Source organism: Erinaceus europaeus, chromosome 12 (genome assembly GCF_950295315.1).
Source record: "Erinaceus europaeus chromosome 12, mEriEur2.1, whole genome shotgun sequence".
NCBI classification, from domain to species: Eukaryota; Metazoa; Chordata; class Mammalia; order Eulipotyphla; family Erinaceidae; genus Erinaceus; species Erinaceus europaeus.
The window spans coordinates 6,141,292-6,156,886 of NC_080173.1; the positions used below are offsets into that span (position 1 = coordinate 6,141,292).

The 15,595-nt window shown below is 36.0% G+C and overlaps 1 protein-coding gene across 3 annotated transcripts in view; it reads right to left on the reverse strand.

Annotated features, from left to right (window-relative positions):
* The window catches only part of ABCA10 (ATP binding cassette subfamily A member 10), a 62,190-nt gene that overhangs the window by 32,408 nt on the left and 14,187 nt on the right, over positions 1 to 15,595 (reverse strand). For all 3 annotated transcript variants that reach the window (XM_060202650.1, XM_007524423.3, XM_060202651.1), the window contains exons 9-19: positions 15,305 to 15,452; positions 14,307 to 14,475; positions 12,856 to 12,914; positions 10,917 to 11,027; positions 9,844 to 10,019; positions 9,525 to 9,644; positions 8,369 to 8,507; positions 6,910 to 7,000; positions 4,922 to 5,061; positions 3,342 to 3,461; positions 1,261 to 1,447 (exon numbers count right to left, since the gene is read on the reverse strand). In XM_060202650.1, coding sequence (XP_060058633.1) covers positions 1,261 to 1,447; positions 3,342 to 3,461; positions 4,922 to 5,061; positions 6,910 to 7,000; positions 8,369 to 8,507; positions 9,525 to 9,644; positions 9,844 to 10,019; positions 10,917 to 11,027; positions 12,856 to 12,914; positions 14,307 to 14,475; positions 15,305 to 15,452 — 1,460 coding nt within the window. The remainder of the gene's footprint in view (positions 1 to 1,260; positions 1,448 to 3,341; positions 3,462 to 4,921; positions 5,062 to 6,909; positions 7,001 to 8,368; positions 8,508 to 9,524; positions 9,645 to 9,843; positions 10,020 to 10,916; positions 11,028 to 12,855; positions 12,915 to 14,306; positions 14,476 to 15,304; positions 15,453 to 15,595) is intronic.

The following is a 15,595-nucleotide window of genomic DNA, read 5'->3' on the forward strand; positions in this document are numbered from 1 at the left end:
TGGTGCCTATGAAGAATCATCTACTGATCACTGATCCCGGTGGCTATTTTTCTATTTTTAAAACATATATATGTAAAATATAGAGAACAGGGGAAAGGAAAGATAGAGAGGGGAAAGAGACACCTGCAGCACTGCTTCAGCACTCAGGAAGCTTCCACTCGGCAGGAAGGGACCCAGGGTTTAAGCCCGGCTGCTTGAACACGTTAACATACGCATTTTACCAGGTGCATCACCACTTGATCCCAGTAAGTCAATTCTTTGCAATGACTTCTTATCATATCTCAGACTCTATCACCTTTACACTCTATGCCTTACGATTTACATTAAGAATAAAATGATGCCCATCAAAGAAAGTCCCTCTGCTCTCTATTATCACCCAAATAGAAGTAAACATATACACAGATGCATTTACTTCTCCATTCTTTCCTTCCGTTGTAATAATATTTATCTTTGATTTTATCAGGGACAAGTCTTTCTTAATATTACTCCAGTTCCTTCTCGCCTTTCTTGAGATTTCTCAGTCAGTTCATCTGTCTCTTTTGTTATTAATTCCTTCCATTTTACTGACTGGATCCCACCTTGACTGAAGCATGTTCTAGTATCCCCCAGTCATCAATAAATAATTTTCCTCTTAACTTTAATCCACTTACAGCTACTGTTCTATCTTTTTGATCATCTCAAATGGTTCAGCACCTCAAAAGAGTTGTCTACTTTTGCATTTTCTCTTGATAAAATCTTTAATGTCTTCTCTTTTATCAAATAGACACCTTCTGCTCTGACCTGTTATTCTTCCATTCATACTTAGTACTCCTTTTTTTTTTTACTCAACTGTACCAACTTCAATATGTTCAGGAGCCAAAACAATTCAGATTCATATTAAACTCCTAATTCTTATGTTATATAATCAACCATATAATTTAGTTTTTATATTTACCCCACAACCAGAAAGGAGATATCATGAGGAGGATACCCCTCTATGTATGTCTTTTGTGCTCAGCAATGTAACCAAAGCACCTAGGTCAGTTCCTAACACATATGAAGGTTGGACACAGATTCGTGATATGAATAATTTATTTATTGAGTAAATATTTAATTGGTACTGTTACATATAAGATACTAAATCAAAAGGCTTTTTCAGCTTTATTAAAATTGTGAAGTAACACTCAAAAATTATAACATAAATGAATTAAATTGCATTATTTTCATATTGAACTTTTTGTACAGAAGACCTAAAGAGATTTAAAGTAGATCGATACTTACAAGGAAAAAAGAGCTTTCCTTTCACGTCTTAGCCTTAAGAAGCGAAGTCTTGCCACAGCAAGGACTTGTTGTCTCCAAAGACTTCCAGAACTGGGGAACTTGCTCATTTCAGGAAGAGAACTAAGAGTCAGTCGGGTTTCAGACTCATGTCCATTCTCTCTTGTATCCTCTTTCCAAGTGCTAAAATCTATAGCCATGAAATAAATCATCATAGTGGGTCAGTTATTTGCATTCCTCATTAACAAGTTTGAAGTTAATGGTGGAATATTTGAAACAATGCTTCTAATAAATTAAGCTACTGATAGCCCTAAGTCTTGCATTCATACTGTTCTCTTCAAACTGATGTAATGGATACAATTCCACTGAGTGAGTAAATTGAGCTTTAAGGATGTTTAAAGGTTCTTGGAAATATTTATTCTTTCATACCAATAGCAACAGCTCTTCACCTAGAATTTTGGCCAAGCAAACTTTTTTATATAAATAATAATTTTATTGGGGGGTTAACATTGGGTGGTCTAAAAAGTCATGATATATTTCCTGTTTTTATGCAAAAAATTATGATGACTTTTTTTTTTTGCCTCCATGGTTATTGTTGGGGCTCAGCGCCAGCATTATAAATACACTGCTCTTGGCATTATTTTTTCAATTTTTTTTATTGGATAGGACAGAGAGAAATTGAGAGTGGGGGGAGACAGAGTGGGAGAAAGAAAGATAGACAGCGGGAGTTGGGCAGTAGTACAATGGGTTAAGCACACAAAGCACAAGGACCTGCGTAAGAATCCCAGTTCGAGCCCCCGGCTCCCCACCTGTAGGGAAGTGGCTTCACAAGCGGTAAAGCAGGTCTGTAGGTGTCTATCTTTCTCCTTCTTTGTCTTCCCCTCCTCTTTCGACTTCTCTCTGTCCTATCCAACAACAATGACAATAACAACAACAATAACTACAACAACAACAACAAAAAAAACAAGGGCAACACAAAGGGAATAAATAAAATTTAAAAAATATAGAGACACCTACAGACCTGTTTCACCGCTTGTGAGTTGCCCCCCCTGAAGGAGGGAAGCCGGGTCTTGAACCTGGATCCTTGTGCAGTTCTTTGTGCTTAGTACTATGTGCACTTAACAGAGTGTGCCATCGCCCGACCCCCTCATAACTTTTCCAGTAGTTTATAGTAGTTACTGACAGATGGGTACAATTTCTCATCTCCCCATGATAGGTGTCTTAAATATGCGCTCACCTCCAACATGTACCAGGACCCAACACACATACTCCACCCCATCCTTTCCTTTTCTTCCCCAGAATCCTTTGTTTTGTTGTAATAAACCACATCTAGTGCACAAAGTAAACAAGTTTTATGCATGTGCAAATGAATATTTGTTTAGCAGACTTTCTCAAGATCTCTGTCTCCAGAAATCTCTTGAAGGATTAGTTCATCATTGATGTGTAATATTCAAGTGATGACTTAAGACTCTTAGGGTCTAACATAATGGAAATCCATGAGGCTCTATTGCCTGAATTTCATATATACAACTAGTTGCATGGCTTCAGCTAATCACTCTCATTTTGTTTTATCACATATCTAAATCTTCTTTCTTGAGTGAATCATAGTTATTATGGAATCATGAGCAATATAATCCAACAGTTAAGATGCTGCCTAGCACATAGGAGACTCCTAAATGATATGAATTATTTTTGTTACAAAATGAACTAAAAGAAGATGACATTTATATCTAATTCTAATACTTCAGTTAGAAGCAATTTATCTGACAAGTAAAAATATATTTTTATAGGAAATGGCAATTATGGGAAAGAACTCATGACATTTGCAGAAAATTATCAATAGAGGTGAAAACTAAATATCAAAGAGATGTGACTATCACTGATAAGAAGTCGACAAATGTTATAGGATAGTTTGTTTAGTAGCATGTCTGATTGTGCCAAATATAAAGTAACTGTGATACTTTTAAACGCACACAACACTGTTTTGTCTCTAATATAGATTCTAGACACAATTACACAAACGCCTACAAATAAGGGTTACTACATGATCCTTTATTAATTTTCTGTTAAACATGTTATTATACCTGGATCATCAGTTGCTGATTTGCCTTCTAAGTTCAAGAATACTTCATTCAAGGTTGTCATAGAAACTCCATAATTCATTATACCATAGAGAGAACACTTATCAAGGTCACTGAAAAGACCTACAAGGCAGATAATAAAATGATGCAATGACAATGGTAACGAGTATACTAAAGTCCAAAAGATTACTTAGACTAGGTAATTGTAAAAAATAATTTTAAAACTGCCACAAAAAATACAAAGAAAAATATATCTCCAGGCCAGATGGTGGCACAACTAGCTGAGCAATTATAATAATGTGCAAAGACCCAGGTTCAAACCTCTGGTCCCAATTTGTATGGGGGAAGCTTTGTGAGTGGTGAAGCAGTGCTGCAGGTGTCTGTCTCTCTCCTTTATTTCTCCCTTCCCCCTCAATTTCTCTTTGTCTCTGTCAAATATTTGTGTGTGTATCATGTTAAAAAAAAGAAATATATCATAAGAGGTTTTTTGTCACCCAAATTCATTTTATTATTTCATATCTGTAATTGGTTCCATATATTTTAGAATTTCTGTATCAGAGACTGGGCAGCAGCACAGCAGGTTAAGTGCACATGGCGCGAAGTGCAAGGACCAGCTAAGGATCCCAGTTTGAGGCCCTGGCTCCCCACCTGTAGGGGAGTGGCTTCACAAGCAGTGAAGCAGGTCTGCAGGTTTCTATTTTTCTCTCTCCCTCTCTGTCTTCCCCTCTTCTCTCCATTTCTCTCTGTCCTACCCAACAGCTATAACAATAATAACAACCTCAACCACAACAAGGGCAACAAAATGGGGAAAATGGCCTCCAGGAGCAGTGGCTTCCTAGTGCAGGCGATGAGTCCCAGCAACAACCCTGGAGGTTAAAAAAATTTAATAAATAAATAAATAAATAAAAATTTCTGTATCATTATGAGCATTTCCATGTTTGTATAAGCATGCTACTGCATGCCATTTTAAGAAATCATTAGATAGTAAATAAATTAAATTTTGTTTCATGTGTTTTCTACATTTTCTATACTGAGCATGTTGTATTATATCATTAAAATTAAAATCTACAAAGATTCCATTGAGCTACTTCTGAAGATTTTTTTAATTTTAAACTTTATGTATTAAACTTAAATATGAAACTCCTGCTCCTTCAGAAAAGAGGTACTTCAAATGTTCATTTAATGCCAATGAAAAGAGCAGATCTGAGTCTTGAGTGAAATACAGACATGAAAACTGTAGTTGTGTTCATGCTCAAACCAAATCAAACCAGCCAGGAAGGTGGTTAAGCTCAAAATGTGTAAGCAAAAGTTTCTGAATTTTGACCCTAGCAGATATTCTATAGTGGTGCTCTGTTTTTTGTTTGTTTGTTTGTTTTTACTTTCTCTGTTAAATAAACAATTAAATAAACAAATAAAACACAGTATTGGGCAATACTTTATATTGGAAATGAGAGGCAAAGAACTTATGAATAAACATCCCCATGCATGTTACACTGTAAAATTCATCTGATAATACAATAGAAAATAGCATCGAATTAGTCATGGATCTTTAGCTGTGTTCTATGTGACTATACATTAGTTACCTGGAAATCTGTTCGTCTTGTTCAAGGGCAAGCTATAGACAAGTTGTTCTTCACTTTCTGTTGTTAGCTTTGTATCAGGAATATGCTTTCTAATAAGAGCTGTGATTTTCTCTGAATCACACATTTCATTCCTGTGTAAACTTATGTATCACAAAAAACCAAAAAGAACGACCTTTAGAATGCTTTTCAACATTACTGTTCATAAGAAGACTGGCTCAGGCAAAACTAATTTGTACATATTGTAGCCACATTCTACTAGCTTTGGAAATCAGTTCCTCCAAGTCAAATGTTCTGCTTTAAATTGTTAATTGGTAGTCCTCATTTCACATTATTTTAACTGGGAAAGGATGCAGTATATTACATCAATCCAGAACTAATATTACATTGAAAACATAAATAAAACAAATTAAAATATATAGACTTGTAGTTCATCTATGTTTGTATACACACATGTGTAATGTGTAGCTAATAATAATATGTAGCTAATAATAGCCTGTAGTTTTATCATGGAAATATATAGATAGTAGAAGCTATGTGTTCATACTTAAAGTAAAATATTAAGTACATGAAACCTTGCTTTTGGGTTAATTAAAAATTTCTTTTAATAAAAAAATTGCTTTCTCTGCAGCAAATAGTCTCTAGTCTCTTTAATGCATCAACAACTATATATGTACAGCTCTTTATAAAAAGTGCTTTTTTTTTTTTTGCTGCCTCCAGGGTTATTGCTGGGACTCGGTTCCTGCACCATGAATCTACTGTTCCTGGAGGCTATTTTTTCCCTTTTATTGCCCTTGTTGTTTTATCATTGTTGTGATTGATGTTTTATTATTGTTGTTACTGATGTCGCTGTTGCTGGATAGGACAGAGAGAAATAGAGAAAAGAGGGGAAGACAGAGAGGGAGAAAGATAGACACCTGCAGACCTGCTTCACTACATGTGAATCGACCCCCTTACAGGTGGGGAAGGGAGGGGGCTTGAACCGGTACCCTTATGCCAGTCCTTGCACTTTGCACCATGTGCGAGCTTAACCCACTACGCTACTGCCTGACTCCTAAAAGTGCTTTCTAAAATATCCCATAAGATATTCTGACACTTTGTGAGGTAAATTTGGAATACAATTTCAGACCTTTGGAGGAACTTTTTATTTAAAAAAAAAATCAATTGCATTTCGGGGACATAAATATAAAATTTTCTTTCTAGATATTGGCCTGAAGTGCTATACTGAAAGAGACCTTTATGATGTGTGTATTTAAAGCCAAAGGCTAACCAACAGGAATTTCTAATGAGAAGTATATTTTGTATAGATTATTATAAATCAATTTCCACCAAAAACTAAATTGTCTTCCCTATATCTGTACAAGATTACATTTAATATACCTTGTAAGAATGCACTCCTGGGGGCCAGGTGGTAGTTCATCAGGTTAAGTGCACATGGCATGAAGTGCAAGGATCCTGGCTCCCCACCTGCAGGGGGTTCGCTTCACAGGCAGTGAAGCAGGTCTGCAGGTTTCTTTCTCTCCCTCTCTCTGTCTTACCTTCCTCTCTTGATTTCTCTATGCCCTATCCAACAACAACGACAACAACAACAATAACATTAAGGGCAACAAAATGGGGGAAATGGCCTCCAGGAGCAGTGGATTTGTAGTGTAGGCACAGATCCCCAGTGATAACCCTGGAGGCAAAAATAAATAAATTAAATAAATAAACAAACAAATAAATAGAGCACTCCTATTAAAGACAACTATAGGGCCAGCAAGATAACTCCCCTGGATAACGCACCTGCTCTGTGATGCACACTACTCTGGTCCAATCCCAACCTCCACCACACTGAAGGAAATGCTTCTGTTGCAGTATCTGTCCCTCTTCCCCACATCCCCTCTTTCTTTCAAAAAAAAAAAATCAAATCAAAGCTGTGAAGCTCTGTTGACCAAAAAGACAGAAGAAAAAAATAAAACTAAATAAAAATAATGGCATTCAGAATACTTTACCTTAAATGATATCCAACACCCCATTTTTTCTTCAGAAACAGAGAGGACCCTGCACATTTCAACTTCCCATTAGAAAGAAACACTTTCCTATCTGAATGGAGAGAAAAATAATACTTTAATCTTTATATGGGTATGTCTTCTACTCTGAATACCAAAACACTGAATGGATTGTAAAGATGAATGTAACCTTGATATAATTTTCTGGGCGTGCTCAGCTCCACCCCTGCCCTGCAGCAGACATTTCCTGAATCCCTCACAAGCAATACAACGGCATAAAACATTACAGGGCAGTCCAAATCTTCAATTCTCTCTAGTTATATGCTTCCTAAATGCCCCATTCCACTCTTTGGCATGTTGCTTGCTATGCCAACGGTTGATTACTACAAGATACTAGCGAGCAAAAGCTTAAAATGTGTTTATGCAATACAACGTGTTCTCTAGAGATTCAGGCATCGCTATTCGAATGTGACTGAGGTAACAACAGATTTTACAGATAAAATACACCTGGAGTGGGCTGAATCACTTAAATCACAATGGCCACTGTATCTTCAATCAGTACCCCAAAATTTCTATAGGTAAGCCCACCCTCAAATATCAGTTCCCCAACTCATGTTCTCAACAAGTAAATTCACAGTGACATAAAGCACTAAGTTCAGAAATGATCTGTTAGCATTAATGAGGCAAGAAGGAGTTAATTAGCATAACAGATTCAGAATATTTTGCCTCAATTTTCATGGAAGAAAACTAGAATCTGTGTTTAAATTTTATAGGGGGGATGATGATTTATAATACAGTTGTTGACACATGGATACAATTTCTCATTTCCCTTGTCAAGCGTCTGCAAAGCATGGTCATCCCCAACTTGAGGCCCTTTTCTCCACCCACTGTGTTTTAGAATTTAGGATTATGAGTCTACATACAAGACAGCAAAACCCCTCTAATTTCAGTGTTCCTCTCTGACTTCATTTTTCCCAGATCAGATTTTACTTCTATGCAACTTGTTCTTGCCTCACTAAACACAGTCTTTCCCCCCACCTGGAAACTATTTCTTAGGCAAAATAAAAATGGATCCAGTGTGTTCCACCTGTAATTCTCCAATTCTCAGGCCCAACACTGCACTCAGTTGACAAAGAAATCAACAGAGGGTTGTAAACTTAGAATGACTGTTCCTAATTAAAAGTTTTCCCTACTCAACACAAGACCTGTAGATAAAAATGAATAGTAGTTTTAAATTTAAAATGTACATATACTTGTGATCAACGTCAATCCAAAAAGTTACAAGCAAAATGTTCTACGATATCATATCTAAGAACTCAAAGAAATTAGAATTGTTCTGAGGCAAAGTACACCTTTGGAATACAGTTTCTAAACAACTTGTTATTCTCTTAAAAAATGGTTTATAGGGACTATTTCTCCTGTTAAATCTTTAACAACTAGTTACAATAAAGCCAAGAATTACCAGCCAGGATGTCAGCTTCATCCATGAACTGAGTACTCAAAAGGATCACATGATTGGTTTTACACTCCTTGAGGAGATTCCAAACTTGGTGCCTTGAAAAGGGATCCAGTCCAGCTGTTGGTTCATCCAATAGCAAAACCTACAGAAAAAGAAGTGTACGGTATCCTTTTCCACTGCAAAATGAATATCTTCAGACAATAGTGTGGGGACAAAAATGGTTTCTGGATTCAAATATAATCTTCCACCAGACCCTAAAAGTTATGCATAATTTTATTTGTTTGTTTGTTTAGTGGCTGGGACTTCATGTCTGGTATTTCCACTATGCTTGGTGGATTCATTCTGCTTTTCTCAGTAGAGAGTGATATAGAGAGAGAAGAGACAGAGAGAGGAAGAGAAAGACCACAGCACCACTCCACTGCTAGTGAAGCTTCCCTTTACATTCTAGCTATATGATAGCCAGGGGTGCTAACCCAGTTTCTTGAACATGTCAAAGTGGGTCCCTGCAAATGCCTTTATTATAGACTTTCTCTCACATTTGATAATTATCAACAAAATACTTTAAAGTTTAATAATAGTTTTACATACTTCAATGTAATTTATCTTTTAAAAATACCTTCTTTTTAATGACAGAGAGAGAGAGAGAGAGAGAGGAGAGAAAAAGCCCCAAGTACTGCTCAGCTATGCCTTATGGTGCTTTTTAAAAATTTATTTATTTAAGAAAGGATTAACTAACAAAACCATAGGGTAGGAGGGGTACAATTCCACACAATTCCCACCACCCAATCTCCATATCCCACCCCCTCCCCTGATAGCTTTCCCATTCTCTATCCCTCTGGGAGCATGAACCCAGGGTCATTGTGGGATGCAGAAGGTGGAAGGTCTGGCTTCTGTAATTGCTTCCCCGCTGAACATGGGCGTTGACTGGTCGGTCCATACTCCCAGTCTGCCTCTCTCTTTCACTAGTAGGGTGGGTCTCTGGGGAAGTGGAGCTCTAGGACACATTGGTGGGGTCTTCAGTCCAGGGAAGCCTGGCCAGCATCCTGGGGCTTGAACTTGGGACTTCAGAGTCTCAGGCAGGAAAGTCTTTTGCATAACAATTATGCTCTATCTCCAGCCCACAATACAAATATTAATCTTAAGAAAATTTTTCTTTTACCTGAGGATCTCCTAAAATGGCAATCCCAAATGTTAGTTTCCTCTTTTGTCCATCATTTAACTTTTGAGCAGTGACATCTTGAATGCTTTGTATGTCTAGTTCCATGATAATTCTTTTTACCTACCAAAAAAAATAATATCAATAAAAAATATTTTACCTTAAACAGTCTTAGTCTTTGACATCAAAAGAAATCAACCTAGATTTTCATCACTTAGCTTTATTCATTAAAGAATAAAATAAGAATGAAAGAAAGATATGTTTGAGAGAAAATTAAGAAATTCTTCCCCAGTCCATTAATCCTAATAATATGAGCGTCTACCTCTTGTTCTACTTCCTTTGGGTGAATCCCTTTTATTTTAGCGAATAGTCTGAGGTTCTCTTTCACAGTAAGAAAGTCAAATTGAATATTGAATTGTGGACAAAATCCAATGTCCTTTCTTTTTTCTTCCATGTTAGGTATGTCAGAGAGCTGTGTATTATAAATAGTAACTGACCCTACAAATAGAAAATTTAAAACTGTTTAATACCAGAATAGCAACTCTAACCAGAATGCTAAAACAGGACATTACTATTATTTCTTTTTAGGAAAGAAAGTATCTTTACAATTGACACCAATAGTTGGAGAAATTTCACATTTTTCAACTATACAATGAATGCATTGAGAAATACAGATGATTTACAACATAAATATCAGTATGAGCAGAAGTAAAGTATACATGGAAAAAAAAATAAGGACCAGATGGTAGCACACCTACTTGAATGCACATGCTACAGTGCTTACGGTTCCGGATCCCAGTCCCCACCTGTAGTGAAACAGAGCTGCAAATGTCTCTCTTTCTATCTCCTCCTTCCCTCTCGAATTCCCTCCATTTTTATTCAATAAATAAATATTTTTTATTTTTTTAAAATTTTATTTATTTTCCCTTTTGTTGCCCTTGTTGTCTTTTTATTGTTGTTGTAGTCTTTATTGTTGTTGTAATTGATGCTGTCATCATTAGATAGGACAGAGAGAAATGGAGGAGGGGAAAACAGGGGGATAGAAAGACACCTGCAGACCAGCCTCACCTTTTGTGAAGTGACTCCCCTGCAGGTGGGGAGCCTGGGGCTCCAACTGGTATCTTTAAGCTGGTCCTTGCGCTTTGCGCCACGTGCGCTTAACCCGCTGCGCTACTGCCTGACTCCCAAATAACTAATTTTTTTAAAGAAAGGAAGTAATAGTACAGTGGAGAAAATATTTTCATCATGAATTCCAATGACTATGAAATAAATATTTCCTGTTTTTAACTACTCAGCCGTTTTAAAAGCCGACTTCAGAGAGAAAATTTTCCCATTATATAATCAGTTTGAAACCTGCTTTATCAAGTCAGATTGCTTTGTAAAATTTCTTCTCACCTTTTGTAAGGACAGACAGCCCGCTCAGAATATTCAGCAGCGTTGATTTGCCAGCTCCGCGATGTCCAAGTATCGCAGTGATTTGCCCTTCATATATGTCAAGAAAAATGCCTGTTTTAAAAAACAGCGTGAAAATTGGACTTGACATTATGTTGAGATTGGATGGAACTTTTAAAAATTGGAACAGTAAAATGTATCCAGCATTTAAATTCTTTGGTATTGGATTATATCCTCTATAAAATCACATTTATATTATATTATATTATATTATATTATATTATATTATATTATATTATATTATATTATACTATATTATACTATACTATACTATACTATACTATACTATACTATATTATATTATATTATATTATATTATATTATATTATATTATATTATATTATATATATATTTGTGCCCATCAATTTCCCTGGGGAGATTCTATCAAGATTGGGGATACAAATTTTTACTTTCTCCTTGTCCAAAATTATTTCAATCTTAATGGACATATATATTTAATATTTAATAAAGCCAAGAATTCAAGGGATAAAAATAGTCAACAGAATATTTATTTTCAGGCTTAAGAAAAGCAATGTGATTGAAGAAACTGATAGGCAGGTGCTGGTACACTGGGTTGAGCATAAGTGTTATAATGTGAAAGGACACCTGCAGGGAGGAAGCTTCTCAAGCAATACTGTAGATCTGTGTGTGTGTGTGTGTGTAACAAGTAATATTTATCTTAAAAAGAAGAAAGAAAAAAAGAAAGAAATTGGTTCACTGAAGCTCCAGATCTAAAGACAGAAAGGTCAGATATAACAGGACGGTGGGGGTCGATTTAATGTTAGGTGGGAGAAATGAGTGGTTATGGAATGAATGGTTGCTTTCCTTGCACTGATCACTGTTCTCCTATATGTGACAAGTGTAAGCATGGTATACAGAGAGCTGCTTTGGGAGGCAGGACAAGTAAGTCACAGGCAGTTTTTATACAGTCATGCATAAGACTTAAACATTTTTGTCTTTAGTATTTGAAAAGTACTTATCTGTGCTGGAAAACAGCAAAGAATTCCATTACCTCCACACCCCCCCAAAAAAAAAAATACCAGGAAGTTCTCTGAAGATAGAAGACATGTGGAATTACATTATCAGAGAATCAAAGTAAGGTAAGCCCTAAGTCAGATAATGGGAATTATTTTTTAATTTATTTATTCATTTTCCTTTTTTTGTTGTTGTTGCTCTTGTTGTTTTACTGTTGTAGTAATTATTGATGTCATCGTTGTTGGATAGGACAGAGAGAAATGGAAAGAGGAGGGGAAGACAGAGAAGGGGAGAGAAAGACAGACACCTGCAAACCTGCTTCACCGCCTGTGAAGCGACTCCCCTGCAGGTGGGGAGCCAGGGGCTTGAACCCGGATCCTTACGCCGGTCCTTGCGCTTTGCGCCACCTACGTTTAACCCACTGTGCTACCGCCAAGAGGGCCAACCAGAGAGCTGTCCTGGGTAGTGCACTTGTTTTCTCATGCACATAACCCAAGTTTGAGCCCAACCAACCACACTGAAGCAAGTTTTGGTGCTAAGCTGTCTATCTTTCTCTCTGCTTCTTGCTATTTAAACATTTGGGCCTGGACCAGTGAAGCCCCATGACAGTCAAAACAAAAAAAGAAAAACAAGTAAACAAACAAAGCCACTGATATTCTGAACTCAGTTTTGACAAATTCAGATCAGAGGTTAAAAATCAGTATAATTCTCTTTTTAAAATGTTTTATACATACACATTGAAGAAGATATATGACTGGTGATTAGCTCTCATAGTAGAGTGTATCTTCTCTTTTTCTTTATATGTATTTTCTGTTTTTCCACTATGACCACTTATGTATTCAGGAAACAAAATGTCTTTTAATTAAAAACAGCACAAACTCATGAAGTGGTTTGTTTTTGTTTTTACCTTTCAATGCTTCTACTTCTTCAGGCTTTCCGTTATATTCTTTCTTAACATTTCTGATTCTGAAAAAGAAGCAATATTTAGGCAAATGTTTTTTTCTTAATTTTACTTATTCATGAGAAATGCTAGGAGAAAGAGAGAAAGAACCAGACATCACTCTGGTACATGTGCTGCTAGGGATTGAACTTGGGACCTTGCGCATGAAAGCCCAATGCCTTATCCACTGTGTGCCACCTCCCAGACCACAGGCAAATGTGTTTTCTAATGATATAGTTATGTTAATTGCCAATACAACAGTGCATGAGTGCTACACCAATCTGAGAAAGACTGCCACATACCTCCTCATACTTTTATCAAGCTTGCCATTTCATCCGTTGCAGCGATTTCTCCAAGTTAGAAAATGAAGGGGTAAGCACAATAGAAAGAAAGAAGAGAGTATGGCCATCCTATCCTTAATGTACCTTATTCCACAGGATCTGAGAAGTTGAGCAGGCGTGGACCTGGTTAATATCTGAACTGAAGATGAGGGGAAGAAGCAAAAGAGGAAGGGGCAGGGGTTTTCAATAAACCCTTTACCTCTCTTGGCTATTATGCCGTTGCTCAAACAGCCTCTATCTTTATTTTTCTTTCTCTACCTTACAATTATTCCCAGCATAAGAACAACATAGCTTCTGACTCTGCCACTCCAGGAAATTATTCTCAACAAACTCACCATGGATGTTTTAATGACTGAATCTAGCAGACACCTTTCATTCATTGCATAATACCTCATCACTATATTAGACAGCTGCTTAGTCTTTTCTTTTTTTTTTCACCAGGCAGATAATCACCTGACAGCAATTTATTATTTAGTTCCAACCTTGGTAGACTACTCATCTTCAAAATAAAGTATTGTTTATCTTAATAGGTTCTTCTTTATTACAAGTATAGCAATTTTTTTTCTTTATGGATGGGTTAATGGTTTACAGTAAAATACAGTAATTTGTACATGTAACATTCCTCAGCTTTCCACATAACAATTCAACCTTCACTAGGTCCTCCTGTGCCATCATGTTCCAGGACCTGAACCCTCCCCACAACACAGCAACCTCAAACTCTTTTCTTCTTTTAATGCTCACACATATACCATATGTATGTATGTACACATATACCCATGTGTGTACATTAGAAGACAGTGCAAGGAGAAAATACTAAGTAATGGGGATAGAAATAGGAGATGAAAGGTAAGAAATTGAATAGGGATACTGAATTTTGCTGGTGCCAATATCAAAGTTATTTACTTTTAAGTTGATGAAGAAAATTGCATAATGATACAGAAAAATACCTGTTCAAAAGAACTGTTCAAAAATACATCAGCTATTGCAATATTTGACCTGTGGTTGGTTATGTCTCCAATTAGTTTACTGAATTATTTATTTCTGAAAGTGTGCATAGTCACACGTTCTGTTGTTTACCTTATGGCTTCTTTTCCATGAAACTCTGGTGACACGGGTTCAAAGAAGTCTTCAGGGAATAGACTCGAATCTATTTCATTCTCAAAGACTTCATGATTAGTATTTTGATTTTGGAACCAAAAGGATGACTTTAGAAAAAATAATGGTGATTGACAGCGGCCATCTTCATCTAAATAATCAAAATTCAATATTGAGTCATAGCCACATTTGTAAAGAATTACATCTTCCCTCGTGTGACTTGATATCAACTTTGAACATAAGCTCTATTGAAATTTCTACTCATAATGTGAAAATTAAAGTATTAAAGAGATAGGAGATTTAAGACAGTGTTTTGGTGACCTAGTATACACGTAAAGGGTAATGCCCTGGGTTGAAGCCCTAACACTACATGGGAGAACCATGGACAGCACTGGTGATGGTAGAAGAAGACCTATGTTGGAGGTGAGAGGGCTTTGTAGACTCCTAATTATGGTGAGTTCTGAAATTGTATCCATGTATCAATATCTATCCTATAAACCATTAACCTCCAATAAAAAAAAACTTTAAAAGTAAATACATTTACATAAAACATGCTCTAAAATGTTAGTTTTAAAGATAGTTATAAAATTTAGATTCAATAACACATTGTAAGCAAACAAAGGCAAATGAGACTGAATTAAGATGAAGAAAGAAGAGAGTTTCATTTCAAGTTGATAAAAAGAGTTCATTCTTATAACAAATGTTTGGTGAACAAATAAATATGCCCTGTGCAAAAACTGTGAGGCCAAGTACACACAAATACCTTTAGAAAAAAAAATTAAATTAAAGAAACCAAGTTATTCTGAATTACAAAGTAATTCCATTTAGATCCCAAAGAATAAAATTAAAATAAGAAAATTCTGTTCTTTTGAAACTTTTTCCTTTCCTCTAAAATTAGAAATGGACCTTGAATTACAAGGAAACAAATATTAGAACATTATCTTATAATAAAATTCACCTTTAACTATACTGTTACTTACCAGGCAAAACTCTCTCAAAATATAATGTTAGTATCAGGTAGAGAACAGTATCAAACACCAAAATGAAGAAAGTAGCTATCATGATATGTGACTCTCCAGAATGGTCAGGAAAAGTAGCCCCAATTAGGTAATATTCCAGACGTGAAAGCTGAGATTTAAGAAGAAAATGAAAATTAGATGAGTCTGTCAAACTTAGTTTTTAATGATGCTACCTAGAAATTTTTAATTCAAATGTCATATACAATGTGAAGGTGTTAGTAGTGATGTTGCTTTCTAAATGTTTATTGTCAC